This window comes from Ctenopharyngodon idella, chromosome 15 (genome assembly GCF_019924925.1).
Source record: "Ctenopharyngodon idella isolate HZGC_01 chromosome 15, HZGC01, whole genome shotgun sequence".
NCBI classification, from domain to species: domain Eukaryota; kingdom Metazoa; phylum Chordata; class Actinopteri; order Cypriniformes; family Xenocyprididae; genus Ctenopharyngodon; species Ctenopharyngodon idella.
In genome coordinates this window covers 4,142,732-4,162,209 of record NC_067234.1, presented here as the reverse complement: position 1 = coordinate 4,162,209, position 19,478 = coordinate 4,142,732, and the positions used below count along the sequence as shown (strand labels likewise).

The 19,478-nt window shown below is 36.6% G+C and overlaps 1 protein-coding gene across 4 annotated transcripts in view; it reads right to left on the bottom strand.

Moving 5' to 3' along the window:
- Positions 1-19,478, bottom strand: part of stim1a (stromal interaction molecule 1a) — a 49,707-nt gene that overhangs the window by 16,368 nt on the left and 13,861 nt on the right. For all 4 annotated transcript variants that reach the window (XM_051864148.1, XM_051864149.1, XM_051864150.1 and 1 more), the window contains exons 4-7: positions 14,804-14,918; positions 10,764-10,875; positions 9,753-9,868; positions 3,018-3,195 (exon numbers count right to left, since the gene is read on the bottom strand). In XM_051864148.1, coding sequence (XP_051720108.1) covers positions 3,018-3,195; positions 9,753-9,868; positions 10,764-10,875; positions 14,804-14,918 — 521 coding nt within the window. The remainder of the gene's footprint in view (positions 1-3,017; positions 3,196-9,752; positions 9,869-10,763; positions 10,876-14,803; positions 14,919-19,478) is intronic.

Genomic DNA, 19,478 nt, shown 5'->3' with positions numbered 1-19,478 from the left:
AACACTCTAGTTGTGGTAGTGCATTTTCTATGGGCAAGCATCACAAATTTTCTTTTGCAAATGTAAACTTATACTTTATAACATGTGATTCTAATCAAATTGAATTGTAAATTGCCATGCAGAAGAGTGAATGGAAAGGGATTGTGCATGTGGTAATTTGGCAGCGTTAGAAAAGAGGTTTGTCTGGTGTGAAATGCATCAACACACCTACACAGGAAACTGCTGGAAAGCCTGACTCAACTGCAGTGGCCTTGATAAGCATTTACAATACGTCTCAAAGTGGAAAAAAACAAAAAACAAATGCCTACATACAAATGGCCACTGTAGCTTGCTTAAAGGGCAAATTGACAATTCGTTTCATCTCAAAATGTTCCCAAAACAAGCCTACATCAAATAAAATCTACTTTTATGAAATGACAGCCCACAAGGACCTGCGTTCATGTGTGACATAACTGGCCGAGGCATTTACTTTATTTTTATCCTTGAGTTTTAGCTGAGATGATTCAAAGTATCCAGGGGTTAATCGCCTCCCTCAGGGGCGACCGAAGCACTGCAGGCCTCTCACCCACCAATCACCAGAGACGTGACCCAGTGACTCTACTGGTTATGTCAGAACACAACATGTTGGATGTCCTCCACTGTAGCAAACACATTCTGCATTGTTTCCACTGCCCTGTCCCCTTCACACACGCTCTCACACTTCATTCACATGTTTAAAGGATACACGGACCCCTCCGGACACACAGGCTCCTGTGTCTTTCTCTCAAAGGTGACAGACAATGAGTCTGCATGAGGACTTCAACATTATCCGCATTCCCACATTCCTAAAGATTCTCAGCATATGCGTAACAGTTAGCAAACACAGCCATCTGACATACTCAACACTTGCTATTAAATATTCTCAGAGAGCAATGGGTCATTCTATGGAACGTGTGCCTTTCCAGTTTAAGAACATGATTTTGTACAGGTTTTAAGACATCTTTCAGACAACAAAAGTGTTAATAAATTGCATAATGCCATATCAATTTTTATTTATTTATTTTTTTAAAAAGTACTACTTTAATGTACTACTTCAATGTTTGGGTCATTGACAAATAAGGTTTTTAAAAGTGTAAAAAACATAATGGAGATATAATTTTGTTAAGTGTTAACAATGAGATTGTGTTTTTTATAATCAATTAACACTGCTTTTGTCATTTTTTACAAGATGGACAAAATTGGTCACCAAAAAAGTAATTCTGTTTAACCAAAATTTTGGTTTTACCGAATGACACAATTGGTTATACCGAATGACGGTATTTTCAAATAATGCTAACAGGCTTATATCTAGATAGCTAGCTAATTAGCTTGCTAGCTAGCTAACAAAAGGACAATCAAATATTTTATATTTAGTACAATTTTTTAAACATTTTCCATGTTTTATAGCGGTTGTATCAAATGACCTGATGTTTCGGGACATGCGTATGAGCAAGTTAATTTTTAAGTTACTTTTCTTCACGACCATGTGGTCCTTTGTAGGTGTCTGAATGATGTCACATCCTGTCGCATGATACTGGCAGCATGAATTGATCCAAAATAGTCTCTTTATACTCGTTACTCCAAATGACATCAATAAAATTCATTTTTCCAGACATTGTTTCTCATAACAAAGCAACAAATTCTTCACATAATTTTAATACTATTTTGCACTGTTGATATATGATGTTATAAAATCACGCCAGAATAAAAAAAAGTGGTTGAATGCGTTTGAACAGCCACAAAAGACCCGCCTACTCTCTGCCTACTGACTTAATGCGTAAACATTAAGCGTGCTAGCCAGAAGACCCAAGTTTGGTTTTAAGACTAAAAACATACCATGCACAATGTTCTCTCACCATTCCTGATTTCTAACATGCACTGATAGCATTCGGCGTGGTCTGGCGGCTTTCAGAGCAAACGAAAGTTGATGCTCTGCGTACGTTTTTCCTGTCATCTCGAGGCATGTTAATATGTAAATGGTGCAAGCTTATTTCATCCATTAGATCCAAAGATCTGAAAAAGCTCATAGACCCACCCATAGGAGAAATCAGGACAAAAGTGGATGAAAGTGGACAAAAGAGACGTATTTAAAACACCAGGTGTAAATGGGTACGAGTCTCACTCATCTACTTGTGATCCGATCAACCAAAATGCATCTTAATACCAGGTGTAAACAGGGCCTTGGAAACAAATGGTGAGGGCTGGCCAAAAAAAGGCATCCTCATGATAAAAGTAAAAGAAAAAAAAAATGTTACTAGTATGTTTGATGCATTAAGAAAATGCACAAATTAAAAATATGGAAGGACAGGGAGAAGAAGAAGAAAAAAAAAAAAAAAAAAAAAAAAACTCATTTTGTAGAATTACCAATTATGGTTACAGTTATAGCAGAGGCTTCAAGCAACTGCCTTTGTTTGGCATTTTAAATGTAACTGAAGCAGAAAGAAAATGTTGAAATTAAGTTCCTAATTTTCTAGCCATTCCTCTCTCTCTCAAACAGATGTTCTCTCTTGCAGATTATTCCCATGCGGCTCCATATCCTGTTCCCTCAGAAGGAAAGCCCAGGCTCACTAAACATTGTAAAAACAGTGACAAATCTATCGGACATCAAAGCTCATAGGCACTCCATTGAGACAGTGACTGCAAATCATAAGCAATGCCATCCTCACTTTATGAGCTCCTGAGCTTAAAACATATTTCAGTATTTTTGTCCACCATAAACGGGAGTACAAGGCTCAGCTGGAGGTCTAGGTTACAGTATATCCTGGTCATTTTGAATATCAAAGCAAGTTGCACAAGTTTTTCCAAAAGTTCAAAAACATAATTTACCATCATGCAACTCAAAACTGTGGTGGTTATGGCATTAAACACATCGCATTAACAAAAGACTTTGACTGACAATGCAATGCCTTACACCTGAGCCAAGTGCTTTGAAAGCCACCACAGAGTTCCTCACACTCATTCAAGAATCTAAAAATAAAGAAAGAACAACAGGTTCTCACTTCTGCTGTAGGTCATGAAGGCTTTGTTCTGCCCGATGGAGGCTCTCAAGGTCTTTCATCATCTTCTTCATGTGGTCTTTAGAGTGGCGGTTTTGGATGTAAGCGAACCAGCAACCTCCCATTCCGATGACTATGGACACCACCAGCATGAAGTCCTTCAGATGGTTATGTCTGTTCACTGTGAAACAGAAACCAATACATACTTCAGACAAGAATTCATTTAGCAAACCCAGGGAATAACCCAGGCTTAAGTGTTTTTCTCACGGACACTATGAACTGTTTGATGAACACATTATTTGCAACATTTCTAGTAAGACACTTTCAGCAAATATGCCCGCATATCAATGCATTCTACTAAAATGACCTTGGACATTTCTTTACACAAAGATGTACACTAGAATAGGCAGAAAGAATCAGTGCACAAATGTCTGCTTCAAAACCTAGTAAGCCGTCTACATAGGCATCTGCCTTCTAAGGCAGCATCCTAATTGAAATGAAATTCAAAAGTAAACATTTTGGATGCTCTACATAGGCAGCAACTCTACACCAGTGTTGTTTTAGTTATTTAGGCTATATACTAGGGGTGTAACGGTACACGTATTCGTACCGAACCGTTTCGGTACGGTGCACGTGTGTACCGAATGCATTACATAGCAACATTGTAGCCTAACCACCATTAACCACCAATAATCGCAATAAGCTCTGAGTTTTGTTACTTTCGATAAGAAACAAAGTGTCATCTTTCAAATTCTGTCCACGAAATCAACTGGCAGTACGGAGTGCAAGTGAACGCGATCATCTCTTCCTCTTTAATACAATACTACTTACAGAATAAACATGAATGAACATCTGAAGGTATTTTGAAAAATACAGTACAACTTACTGAAACGGTCATATCTCGTGTATTCGCTCAGTGTTTCAACGGCGGAAAGACGTCAATAAAACAGCTTGTAAACAATGTCACATAGCATTTACCTCAGAAAAGCCATTCAGTGTCCACAGCTTGTTAGCTCGCCAGAGAAATGAACTCTTTCGCTTAATATGTGTTCTGTTTTAGCCTATAGGGCCTATATTCATTATATTTTACTTAACCTGTTAGTGATGTCTTGATTATTTAATGTATGTTTAAATAAATCTGTAATGAAAATGACAGCCACTGTGTATAAACTATTATATTTCAACAACGAATTGGAGTAAAATAATTTTATAATTAGATTTAGAAGTTAATTCAAAAACTGCCTTATGTGCAGCTTACATTTTTGCATACAATTTGTTATTTGAGTGTTGATTATTATATCTAAAAATAAAAAGCGATTGAATTTAGGCTTATAGTTTGGGCTCAGTTGTTAACCTTTAATATTATAGTAGCATAATGTTCAAGTAAGGGCTCCCTACATAGTTTATGGCATTAGCAAAGATAATTTTTTTTATCCTTAAGAAATTTAGTTATTTAATTTAATATATTTAAAGACAAAAACACAATTTGCTGAGTAAATCACTGTTTAATAATAATAATAATAATAATAAAAGCAATTTTATGTTTAGTTTTCTCCCTACCTGCTGTACCGAACCCGTACCGAACCGTGACTTCAAAACCGAGGTATGTACCGAACCGTGAGTTGTGTGTACCGTTACACCCCTACTATATACTATTAGCATTTATTCATATTTTGAATATTTTTTTATTTTTATACTTTTAGTTTTTATTTGAATTTGGGTTTAATTTTTCTATATAGCTTTAATTATTATTTTTAGTTTTAGTACAAACTTATTTCAGTTGGTCACCAATTTTTCTAATTGTTAGTGACCAACATTTCTAATTTTCATAAAGTTTTTTTAAGGTTAAGTTTTTCATCTAATATTTAGATTATATTTGAACCTTATTACCAAAAAAAGATTAATAGTTTTAGTTTACAATAACCACACTGCTTCATGCATCATATCGCATTCTTCAGACAAGGTACATGTTTTCAAACGAGTCAATTGTTAGCATGTTGCAATGTGCTCAGATTCTGACTTACTGACCGCTGATAGACCACTGCGTTCACGCGCTCAACAGATATGATTGTGATTGACTACAATAAAAACGCTTTTAAAAACACACTACAAATAGAAACCTTTGACGCTCAAACAAACACGAACAAGAGCATTTGAAAGCAGCGTCTATCAGCAAGGACCGAGTAGAACCAATAGTCTGTACAAACGGAACTGCAGAAATGCAGTAGTACCAGTTGTTTGACAACCCTAACTCTAGGGTTACATTGACTTCTGCAGTCACAGTCCTGCAATACCACTGCTGTGCCATTGGGCAAGATAGTTAACCTAATAACAGCCCAGGAGACACCACACAGTCCTGACCCTGGCTGACTCAATTTCTTACTCAATCTGTACATATCCACAATTAAATATAATTAAGTCTTTGTTGAGAGATGGAAAATAACACTCTTCTCAACTCCTCAGCCTCTAGGGCGTACAACTGGTCTTGCACAAAAAAAAAAAAAAGGGTTTGTCTGCATCAGCTTGAAAACATTGATAACCAAAACCTAATATACTAACACTTTTTGCGAAGCTTCTGCCTTTAATTATACAGAAGAGAGCGACGGGAAATGTGAGGGAAGGCCATAGTTAAACTTGCATCACCAACACAAGAACCACAAGCTAAATGTCTAGAACAGCTGCGCCACGGCTTTAACATTAAAAACAAAACCTCAAAAGCAGAATGCTTTGATGGAACACTCAGGAGACAAATTATACAAATGTTGTTGTTAAACATTGAAGTGTAGGCTTTTAAAACCTGTCAACTGTCAGCGATTTAACAAAAACGGATTCCTGTTTCTGATGGAGGTATTGTCCCGAGGTACCAGGGCAGCTGGAATCGGTGTCAGCAGACCGGTAGGGTGGTGTTGGGCTGTCACATGCAGCCTGCACCATTTCCCTGGTTTCCTGAAGTCAGACCTCTTCAGAGTCAACTTACACAATGAGATCTGCCACATACAGACACACGCTCTCCAGTATCGAGTCTGTCTTTGACTCCCTGTTAGGACCTCTGAGAGGATGGTCTCAAATTTCGATGACAGCTGACAGCAGACGATTCTCTAATAGGAATCACAGTAGGGAATGTCAAATGCAAATGCCTAAAAACATTAGGGTTGCTGGATTTAAAGGGGTGAGATTGGAGAATTTGTAGCATTGTAGTTTTCATCCGTGGACAAAGAGACGTCTTAAATTAAAAAATAACTTGGTGTGAGACATTTATTAGAGATTCTAGTAATAAATGTTATTTTAAACAAACTATAATGAGATATATATATATATACACACACACACACATAAAAATAAAAGCTTCTTAGGTTCACATTAAGAGTGCTAGAATATGGCTGCAAAGTCTACAACAAACTATAATTTCAAAAGGGCAAGCACTTTTCTATAAAAAGAAAGAAATATATACACATAACATAAAAACAGAACACCCGCACACTGTTCACAACATCCCTGACAGTACGAACCAGCTTTTTTCAGTCAATTCATAATAAATATATATAAACAATGCCAATAAAAGAAGGGAAGACATGTGGCATAGTTAATGAAAACAAGCTATTTGGCCAGATTTGGAACAGCATTCTGAACGAGGCATTTAGTGCTGCGCTATATCACGTCTATAATGTCAAACACCCTCATTCTAATGCTAAAACAACTTCTAGGACCGTTCTCGCTCATAACAAAAGGCATGTGAAGCACAGAGTTATGTCAGCCCTGGTGTATTCTGGGATGTGGCGTAAATCAAATCACATTGCAGCATTACTGTACAAGCTGAGGCGCGCAATCCAGGTTGATGGATCACAGTCTGACCCCGTTTCCAGGTCAAGGAAAATTCTTCAGATAACGCTGCCAAGAATGCAACAGATTGTGTAAGAATGTGTTCCCAGGAAAATGTATTTGCGTAAGTACAAAAGGCATTGATGAAATAAAAAGGCGGCAATGATAAAAAAAAAAAAAAAAAAAAAAATGGTCTCCCTTTGGTGCTTGCGCATTTTACAAATCTCTCTAAACCTGCTGAACCTGTTCACCAGCATTTGGAGGGTTAGAGACTGGCTGCATCCGTTTCAATGCGCCAAAGACGTGTGCTTAGAATACAGAGTAACTGTCTGTCTACACCCTCCCTATCCAACCCCTGGAGCCTTCCCATCGGCCTACAGCAGATGACTACGAGACTCACAAGACCTGTGGATGTTGGATAATTGGTCTCAGAGACCATTTAAAAAGGAGGAGATGGAGCTCTGTAGAAAAATAAATCGAAGAAATTGCATTGATCAACATGGGGGAAATTGCCAATGACTTTGTCTTGTCATTTTGGTCTAGGACCAGCTGGACCAACCTAATCAAAATTTCCAGTCTCTATATACACTACTATTCAAAAGGGTTATTCATATTTTTTTTTTTTTTTTTTTAATTACAGTGCTGCTATTATACTTATAAAGGCCTTTTTCTGTGAATGTAATGATGCTGAAAATTCAGCTTTACCATCACAGTAATGAATTACATTCTAAAATACAGGAAAATAGAAAAACAGTTATTTTAACTGCATTGCAATAATAAAATTGCAATAATAAGTTTATAATATTACTGTTGTTACAGCATTTCCAATGCAATCTCACAGCAATTCATACGTATTTTACAAGGTGGCTAATTTGTATGACCTCACCTTCCTAAGATTTGTCTAGACCTCAGTGACAGGTAGGTTTAGGGATGGGGTTAGGGGTGGTCCTTCCTGGTAGGGCTGAACGATTTTGGAAAATAAACTAATTGCGAAACTAATATTGTGACTGCGATTTAATATGCAATTTTTTTTCCCAACTCTTTATATTCTGTATTATTTAACAAAGACAAGCAATAAATCATTGTATATTAGGGGTGGGAATCTTTAGGGACCTCATAAATGACATAACGACATAAATAATTTCTTTGTACGTAGAGCGTAAAGAAAACACCAGCGGGCGAGACCACACACTGCAATCGTAACATTAAGCAAAGTGCACGTTTCTCACAGTGCATATCCTGTGCAATGAAGCCCGTGAACGTCACTGAAATTTGCTTCAAACTTTCCAAACTTTATGAAAGATAATTTTATAGATGGTTCGAGTGGTGTGTGTGTTTGAGGAATTGGAAGCCAGGAGAATACGGGTGTTTCTAAAGCACACACAGCGCCAATGCGCATCTGTTGTTAAAAACTAAGCTCAGAATCGATCCAGAATTGTTAGAGAGAGAATCTTTTCTCCCACCTCTATTGTATAGTATGACCAACACAATATTAGATAGATTAAACAAACTGTTCTTTACTGTAGGCCAGGACTATGCATAGTGTGCCGAGTTGATACTTCCTCTGCAGACTGCTTTACTCTTGTGCGTCACATGATCAGAGTGTAATAACAGCCTTTGCGGTTAAAAAAAAAAAAATTGTGTTTTATCATATTGTGATATTATCGCAAACACGATTAATCGTTCAGCCCTACAACCTGGTGACCTCACACAAACAAATTGATAAGAATTAGACACCACGTAAGATACGTATGAATTAGGGCTGCACAATATTAAAAAAAATAAATAAATAAATAAATAAAAAAATGACGATATATATCGAGATATTAAAAAAAAAAAAAAAAAAAAAATATATAATAATAATAATAATAATAATAAAAAAATCCCCAGATACTTGAATAGCTCTATTTGGAAAAAAAAAAAATTCATTCTAGAATCATTGGGGTGATTTTGTAGGGGAGTGAATATACAAAATATGAAAATAATGAACAAAAAATAACAAGCATAGATAAATACAATAGAACAAAGATACAAATGAAACAAACAGTGCTTCATATTTTTTCAGGCAAGTCTAACAGTATTCAGGTACAGAAACTGAATAATTAAATGTAAAATTACCCTGCGTGGTCTTCACTGTATAAATTAAATATAAATCATTTGTGTTAAAGCTACAAAAGTGATTTTTCCTCTGCCTTTTGTTGTCTAAAGCGATATTTCATGCAGCCCTACTAGAATTGCCGTGAGATCGGGTTGGTATTTCTTATCACATGAATTCAGCCTCAGTGGGCATAAGAGACTTCTTTCAAAAACATTAAAAATATCTTACCAACCACAAACTTTTGAATGGTACTGTAGCTACCCAGTCCCAGCCTAATGAAAAACCACAACTCTTTTACCTTGTTTGACCTTCTTGCATACAAAGGCTTTCAACAGTATCACTGTATGCAATGCCATGTTGGATGATAGAGATTTTTCCAGAAAAGTGCCAGTCCAAAACTAACAGCTGGCTGTTTCAAAGATGGCAATCCTAAATCCGAGGAACCACCAATGTTTTTTTTTTTTTTTTTTTACTGCTCCTCCCACATATGAAGCAACAACTGCTAGCAGTTCACTACACGATATCTGAAGACCAAGAGGTTCAGCAGGTTCATCTGAGCTTATTTGCATAGTTCACTGGTCTGTCAATCATCTGAAGTGAAACACACCTCAGTAGTTGGCTCACGTTTGAACGTGTTTAAAAGTGAAGATAAATTACATCTGTGAAACATAACTCTACCTAAGCAGGCACAAGGTACAGATCTCTAAAAACATATCTAGAAAAGACTTAAACATCCAAATACGACAGATTTTGGTTCAATGTTTTAGATTTACGATATTTGTTCCATGTATGATGTTCTACCAGAGGGAAATCTCACTCACTCATAGGGGCTCCGAACAGAACCGTATCCAGAGCTTTAAGCTGTAGTTTCTGAACGTGACTCCGGTCCAGAATCTTCAGGACGGTTTGTGTCAGAGTGACATTCTTCACTGCCAATCTAGAAGAGGGAAAAATAAATAAATGCAAAAGTGCAGCAGATGGGCGCTGAATAAGAGGCCAGGCTTTTATCAACCAAGTCAAATGGTAAAATGAGTTTCAGAGCTAAACATTTGACCGTAATAAACATGTTTTTAATCCATGAATGATGCTCACAGTGGTCAAGTTCTGAGTGTCAAGTAATTCTTGTCTCACCAAAAGTGGAAAAAAAAAATGCTTGGTTAGGACAAGTGTCAAGTGTTTCCTGTCACACTCAGACCAAACTAATTTAACCAGCGTGTCAAAAGCTAAGAGCACAGAGTCTCAGACGTATTTAACACCTCCTGTTCTTTTCTTTAAAAGCTGCGGCGTCTAATTTCTTCACCACTAGCATCAGCAAATGGCACAAATAAGCATTTTTTGGGAGAAAAAAAAAAAATCAATTTACAAATGGCGTAGCATGGATTCCTGTTATCTCTGCGTATTAAATTTGGATGGAATTAAAATTACAAATTTTATATATACACATACACACTAGTATGTCCATAATTGTTTTTTTTTTTTTTTTTGTTTTTTTTTAAAGAAATGGCTACTTTTATTCAGCATTAAATTCATCAAAAGTGACAGAAAATCATATACAATATTACAAAAGATTTCACTTTCAAATACATGCTGTTTTAAATATAAAATAAAGCAGTATCTATTTTCAATATTGATAATAATTAGAAATGTTTTTTGTGCAGCAAATAAGCATTTTATAATGATTTATGTACAGAATTACAAATTATTATTATTTTTTTACTTTTTTAACTGTAGTTTTGATCAAAATGCAACCTTTATATGCATAAAAGATGTCAAACAACAAAAAAATACTTTTGAACGGTAGTGTGTGTGTGTGTGTATATTAACTTACTCACCGGGGCATGGCGGTACCATTGAAATTCATCTTCCGGAAGGCTTCCGCGTATTGTGGCAACTCGACATAGTTGCTAATCCAGTTCACAACTTGATCCACTGTCCAGTTGTACACTGGGGAACAGAAACACAAAAGCCAACCTCATAAACATCATCATGTATCAGAATTCATGTTTCAAAACAAGCTAATAAACGCTATGTAACAGAACGAGTGACATAAGTGGGTGGTTTTGACTTAAAATGAGTACACTAATGGAGTTTATAATTTAGTAAGAATCGTGACAGTTTGGGATTTTTAAAAACAAATGGTTATATCATCAGAGGTCTGCTGGGAATAAAGCGGTGTGACTAAGAGTGTCAGTATTTGATTCTGAAGACACTTCTCTTTCATGCTGAATGCATCGGTCTTGATCACTGATAAATGATCTAAAGCACACTGTGATTTTTTTTCTGGCCTTTGTCATTTTTGTTTGTATGATTGTATAATACAAGCCTGGTGAGATCTTGGGTAAAAGCCAAGTTTTTCATGTCAGACTATCTTTTTATATAGCACTGTATCTTAGAACTAGGGATGTCCTGAGCCACTCTCAAGGATTGGTATCGGGGCCAATCAAACATTTTTTTTTTTTTTTTTTTACTGATCAGTATCAGCTGTCATAAGCCCGGTCCTTTACTTTACGTCAGCTGTCATGCCGGTGTCATTCAGTAAGTGGTGGTATGCGTCTTCAAGTGGGTTTGCCAACTGACATTAAAAGGAAAAGAAGAAGCTCAAATATGCATGGATTGATGCGTGAGAACCAATGAGTTCTGTTTTAGTGTGTGTTGTGCACATTCGTGCCTCTACGTTTAACATATTTGACGTGCACTTTTGTAACGAATCACTCAAAACTCATTTATTCACTGTTTATTTTTATCTGCCGTCAGACTGAGACATCGTTGTGAAGTGTGTCTTGCTTCGGACTTGACTGACAGACTGGCTTTCTTACACCACGAGCTTCATGCTTTCTAACCTTATCTCCACTTTCTTTTGTTGCAATTATTCTGCTTATTGTAAATATAAAATACAAGTTTATATCAGTAATCCCATATTCATGAGTGTGACCAAACAGTCTGTTTACAAAATCTACCATTTTAACAAATGTCTTTATACAGCGTGTGCGTGTGTACACACACACACACAACACTTACTAAAAAAGATTCAATATTTTATTTGTTTACCTGCAAGACACGTGACTATTAACCTATATCAGATAACTGTGAAGAAAGTGTTTTTAAATTATTGAAATATTAACCTAAAATTTCAGGAGGTAAAACAAGGGGTTTGACTGAGGGAAAAAAAAAAACCAAACAAACAAAAAAAACCTTGATAATCCTAGTCTTAAGACATCGCTAGCATTGATTATGTGTCCAGTTTTAACACATTTTTGACAAGTACTGCACAAACACAAGAATTTTATCAGAGGCTGGAGCATCACAATTAATCAGCTGTCATTGAGAATGACACACTAAGCGATCAAAACTGCCCATGATGAAAGAAATCTGAAACGATTACTAAAATGTGTCTCAGACATCAAAAACATGACCTAAATACACTAGCCTTTGATATTTGAATTAAATAAAAACACGAAAAATAAAGCATATAGAGCAGAGTGACAGCTGGCATTATAGCAATCCAATATAGACATCACATTTTACTGGAGTATAAATATTACACTGTCATAAATAACTGATATTCACTGTCACGCCACCTTTGAAAAAAGCAGCCACTGCCAGCTCTCAATGAAAACACTGTAAGGGTATATCTCTCACCAGACCCTGGCACAAAACTGTGTTTAATGAGAGTGTGTGTGAGTGCGTGTGTGTGTGTTGCTTGGCTTGGACAGATCAGCTTTCATAACCTTGGCTCTTTAGCTGTACTTTGAGGAAGAGCTGCAATGCAGAATAAAACAGACCAGAGAGAGAAATAAAAGAGAAAATGAGGAGGAGAGGAATCCCAAGAAAGACATTGTTAGGTCGTCTGGCCATTATGGTCACATCCAAGAATATAATATTTGGCAAAATGTGCAGTACACTAGAGCACATGCATGATGCAATGCACTTGACTTGACCTTTCATTTCAAGATGGACCTTTCATTTCAAGATGCAAGTAATAAGCATGGCTTTCATTAGGGATGTGCTATACTAGCTGTTTACGCAACTCATTTTTAAAATATAGACATGTTTCTTAGAAATACATGGACACTAAATGCAGCTATTAAATAGTACAACTAACAGCTTTAATATATAAATAGGCTAAATAACTATAACCTGCACTATTCTTCAAAAGTTTGAGGTTTGTGAGATTTTTTTTTAATGTTTTTGTAAGAAGTCTGTTATGTTCACCAAGGCTACATTTATTTGATCAAAAAATAACAGCAAAAACAATAATATTGTGAAATATTATTACAATTTAAATCAACTGTTTTCTATTGTAATATATCTTAAAATGTCATATATTCCTGTGATGCACAGCTGAATTTTGTCTCATGATCCTTCAGAAATCATTCTAATATGCTGATTTGCTGCTCAAGAAATAATTCTTACAATTATCAATGTTGAAAACAGTTGTGCTGCTTAATATTTTTGTGGATTTTTTAAAAAGTAAAAAAAAAAAAAAATACTTTTGTAACATTATGAATGTCTTTACTGTCACTTTTGATCAATTTAATGTATCCTTGCTGAATAAAAGTATTTTTTTTTTAATCTATCTGACCCCAAACTTTTGAATGGTAGTATAAATAACCTTTTATTTCACTAAACTATCATTGCATCATTGATTATAATGGGAGGAAACACGTCACAATATGCCACTCCAGTGTTGACGATAGAGATGATATCGATAAACTCACTAAGTGATTAGTTGATTGCTGAATAAGTAGTATTGTATTTTCTTTTACCTTGCATAGTTTTGTTCATGATTTAAGGATGATGAGGGCATATAAACTGCTCATGTTGGTATCAGCTGCTGACCTTAATAACAATATGGGAAGAGTTTTCTTCTTCCTTTTGAAACATGATAGGCAAATATATTGTGACATCCAAACTTTTATGGTTACTTATGTATTGCATACAGCATTGTTTGTACAGAAACAAACCTGCAACACATTTTGGCCCACAATTCACCATAATCGCTGCATTATGCACTATGTATACATTGCCATAAGCAGTACGCTTATATTCCCTTCTGAACATGGCATTTGTTTTACCAAAGCCCTATTCACAGCTGTACATTCATGAGCAGGATGCAGAAGGTTGAGTGTTCTGGAGCGTATCTGGAGTTTATCTGGATTTAGAGGAGGTGTTGAAAACTGTGAAAGCGTCTCCCTAAGAGTTCACACTCCCGCTGTTAAGAGGAACAATTAAGTTACCACTTAACACAACACATGCCCTAAAAAAAAAGTACAATGTACTAGTGTTATGATTTTACCATGTTACTCTAATTGATTGATTGATTGATTGATTATTATTATTATTATTATTATTATTCACTGTAAAATAACTAAGTAATTAATTTACAAAAATATGATAATTTTGTTTCACAGTAAAACTGTAAAGTTAAGTAATTAATTAATTTATATTCATGGCAGTCTTAATTTCTACCATTTTAATTTACCATCGTATTAACATGGTACTGAGTAACTAAGTAAAAAGAAAAATATATTCTTACTATGACAAAAATGCTTTGGTAAAAGTGTGTGGTATCATCATGAATTTGGGGTACATTTAAAATAAATAAACCCATTTTTTTCCTGCAGTATTTCATCCAGCTGGATAGTTTGAGGCACATTGTGCAGTCAACTTAAAAAAAAAATCAGACATAAAGAAATTTGTCCCTGATGTTAAAGTCAGCAAAAACCTTGTACAAATCAGAGTCTGCATTAGCAAAGGTCAACCGATGCGCCGTTTTTCATAAAAAGGCACAACATATTCCACAGTGCATGTGAGAAAACTATGACTCGCAGCTTTTTGCGTTAATGGCTAATTATGAAACAGTCGCGCTCACCTTCCGAACTCTTCCAGGCGTTCCACAGGTCCTCCACGCTGATGAGCTGGTCGTCACCGTGGAAACTGTTGTGCTTGGCTTTGGGGTCATGGTAGTTGAGGTCCTCTCTTAAAAACTGTTGCATAACAGGGAACAAAATGAAATCTATTCCAATTAGCAGCTCAAGGATCCCAGTGCATTCAGGAGAAAAGATTTTGAATGCAAATCGCTATACTCTCCACTACTAGCAGATAAAGTAGACATTTATTTTTCTCTCGTTTATAAAGACCTTGGGATGAAGTACAAGAATTTGCAGAGTTCCTGTACAACTTCACAAACTCAAGCAGATACTTATCGCAGCCCTTAAATACTACTATAGTGGTACCATGGTACAGTGATGTATCAGATGGCAATAAAATTATATATAGATATAAATGAAAATATTAAATATCAAAATATTTTTGCTAATGGATAATAGAAAGCCTTTACAGCCTTAACAGACATTATGTATGGACCAAGATCCTAACCGTCTAGAACAAGCAATACTTCATTTTGTCGGTCACTTGGTTTTCAATGCCAAAAAGCCCTGCCCACATTGAAAACTCACTGGAGTGAAAATGACAGTTTGTTTGCCCATTATGAGCAAACGACCAGAACTTGATTCAATGACAATAAACTGTTGACCCTAGAGAACATTTAAGAGCCAAACCAAGGTCTTTCTTATATGTAGACGTAATGTTTTAAGATATTCTGGGTCTATTAACGCCATCGAGTGTTCTGAACATCTAGTGGAGCAAAGGCTCTGTTTGCTCAGACACAGCAGATGGCAAAAACGATTACATAACATAACGCAACAGAAGGCTAGAGTGCAGTTCAAGGGATATTTAAGACGGTAAAGAGCTTCAAACTGTGGTTAAACTGCAACCACTGTGACAGATTTGTCATAAATATGTAAATATTTAGATGGAAAACAATCACACCTGCTTTCCTGAAATCAAATTTGTTAACAGCATTGTTATGATTAACACATGGCTTTCGTCCCTCCACAACATGTCACAGCAGCAATAATTAAATCCACAATTTCACTGGAAATGCTGTCACTTTCACCGAGCCATTCAAAGAGAAAATGAGTCATGATTGTCAGACACAGGCCAAGACATTCCTCGACATGCTCACTCAAAGACATGTGTCGAGCACTCAATCTATGCTGTGTGAAACAGACAATGAAAGAAGCGCAACCGAATATAATGGTTTAATTCTGCGATTGCAAACTGCATTGTATGCCATCAAATCGTCATTTTGAAATGTTGGACTCTCACAAGAATACCAGGATCTTTGCAAATCTGTGGTTGCCATTCCATCAGATTTGCCTTGATGCTGCTTCGAGAAGGTTGAATGCAGCAGGACAGAACGCCTACACAACATATCGCTCGACTGAAAGGATGCCAGGAAGGGGCAGGCCCTGCTCCGCTGTGTATGCTTCCAAAACGACACCCAACGAACACGGTGACTGGCTTTCCTCAGGCAAACGGCCACCGGTTTAGAAGCAGTATCAAAGATGTTGGACATAATTCATGAGAGAGATGATACAAAAGGCAAATGTGTGAGTTTATTGCTTAAAACATGCTGCTGAAAGAATGAACAGGCATGGCCTGTTGGGACTTTTTTCTTTGCGGTTTTGAGTTGGCTAATGTTGCTCAGTGTTAGCTAGTGAGGTAATTCAGACTGTTGGTGGATAGGCTAACTCAATGTGAGTAAAACAGAATTGAAAAAAAAAAAAAAAGGTTCTTAAAATTGTTACTGAAAAAAAAAAAATGCTGTTTAAAAGTTATGAGTATTTCTAAATATTTCTAACCCCATAAAGTCTGACTTATGAAATAATCTAATTTGAGATGGTACAGTTAATTTAAACTTTAGACAAAATATTTAAACTTTTTTTTTTTTTTTTTAGTAATTTATGTTTGTATCATATTTGATAAGCTTTTACAGCTCACATACACCGATCAGGCATAACAATGTGACTAATATTGTGTTGGTCCCCATTTTGCTGCCAAAACAGCCCTGACCTGTCAAGGCAAGAACTCCACTAGACCCCTGAAGGTGTGTTGTGGTTTCTGGCACCAAGATGTTAGCAGCCGATCCTTTAAGTCCTGTAAGTTGCGAGGTGGGGCCTCCATGGATCGGACTTGTTTGTTCAGAACATCCCACAGATGCTCGATTGGATTGAGATCTGAAGGCCAAGTCAACACCTCAAACTCATTGTTGTGCTCCTCAAACCATTCCTGAAACATTTTTGCTTTGTGGCAGGGTGCATTATCCTGCTGAAAGAGGCCACAGCCACCAGAGAATACAGAATTTCCATGAAAGGGTGGACATGGTCTGTATCAATGCTACGTGATGTAAAAAAACGGGATTCATCAGACCAGGCCACCTTCTTCCATTGCTCCGTGGTCCAGTTCTGATGCTCACGTGCCCACTGTTGGCGCTTTCGGTGGTGGACAGGGGTCAGCATGGGCACCCTGACTGGTCTGCGGCTGTGCAGCCCCATACGCAACAAACTGCGATGCACTGTGTATTCTGACACCTTTCTATCAGAACCAGCATTAACTTCTTGAGCAATTTGAGCTACAGTAGCTCGTCTGTTGGATCGGACCACACGGGCCAGCCTTCGCTCCCCACGTGCATCAATGAGCCTTGGTCGCCCATGACCCTGTCGCTGGTTCACCAGTGTTCCTTCCTTGGACCACTTTTGATAGATACTGACCACTGCAGACCAGGAACGCCCCACAAGAGCTGCAGTTCTGGAGATGCTCTGACCCAGTCGTCTAGCCATCACAATTTGGCAAGCTCAATCAAATCCTAACACTTGCCCATTTTTCCTGCTTCTAACACATCAACTTTGAGGACAAAATGTTCACTTGCTACCTAACATATCCTACTATGATATCTCACATTTTAAAAGGAAAAACACACCTCAATTTTAAGGCCCCGATATATCCTTTTCGTTCTTCGGGGAGAAAAACATAATGCGATGCAATACAATGATAAATGAGAGACGTACAAATAAACGTTCCTCAAAAGCTCATTGTATCATATTTGATACTTTACTTTTTAACAAGACTTCTCTAAAATAAATAAATAAATAAATAATATGTATGGGAAAACAAGTAAACCTAAATTGCTTCAGTGCAGTAAATGATAATCTTGAAATATTATTAACAATATAAAAGTTCTTCTTACATTTACTTTATTACAAGGCCTTTTACTTACTAAAAAAAGTATACTGAAATATCAATCAGGGGCCAGAAGGCACTTCAAAAGATTATGTACAACAGATTATGTATTTCAGCAAAGTTTTGATTATGTTGATAATTTAGAGGCCTTAAAATTCCATGGCTCAAATATGATACAGTAGGATTTAAAGTCCTAATGGCAGGATGCTCAAAACCATCACTAGATGCAACGCAATGACTAAAGATATCCACCTAAAAAGTGCATGGCTGTGACAATGTCGCTTGAAAGAAGATTATATAAAATTTGAACATTTACGCTATTTGCTCAGAATATGTGAGACTCCTGATTCATTAGGTAAATAACTACAAGAATTACAAATGGAAGTAAACAGTAAAACTTGCACTACAAACCAGTGTGATTATAATCATGAATTAAAACATGATAAATACCAGTTTGCAACATCAAGGAGCAGAGCTAAAATAACGAAGTAGCTGACAACGGAAGCCTTGCACATTCAAGTTAAAAATGGTTCCACTCATTCTTGTGTTAAAAATAAAGTGAATATGATGCTAATGGTCCAACAGAAATTGCACAGCAGTTTGCTAAATAAATACATCTAAACTACTGCATGAAAACATCTAGATAAACTAATCGATAATTTGGTTTTTGGTTGACTAGTATCATAACCATCCTGACTCGTCATTTCTCCTAAATAGTTGCGAAACCACTGCTTCACATTTATTTGTTACTGAAAGCCTCTTGGGAATGGATGAATGACATTGCGTGACTAATGATAACTGCAGAGAAAACGAGCACAATTATGTCCATTCATAAGGCTGTTCTGCATGTCATATCCCTGGGCGGTAGAATACTTATAACTGCATTAGCCTTCTTCAGAACGAGTAACAAAGTTCTTTAAGATGAGGGACAAAAACATGTCATCTGCGCAAGCTTAGAAAGTCGACATGCACAAGTGTACATTTTGACTAGTAATTCCTGTCTTTTATCCCTTGTAATCAGTGGATTTATTTAGTAACAGGTTAGGCTGATCCTAGATGAGCATTCTTTCTGCAAGACACCTACACATGGGTCTAAACTAGCGGTTATGGCTTCTGCAGACCACCTGACTCAGAATAGCATAGTGAAATGGTTTCTGGTTTCCTGCATCTTGCAGCCCAAATAGCACGATAACACCAACCATGACACACAATGCTGAACTGTGTCACACAGTCTGATAAAATCCATCGTGTTCTAATGCTTTAAAAAGCCCTGACCATTGGAAAGAGCATTAGACAGGATGAATTAGCCAAATCTTATTATTTACAGACATCCTTAGAGAAAGTAGAAAGGATGCAGTTGACTTGAGCACTATAACGGCTGATAAGGCTATGAGTGCTCGTTCTGGTGTTGTGCAGAATCCTGACCTCCACCAAATGATTGCCCCCCTTGTATTGGTAGGTTT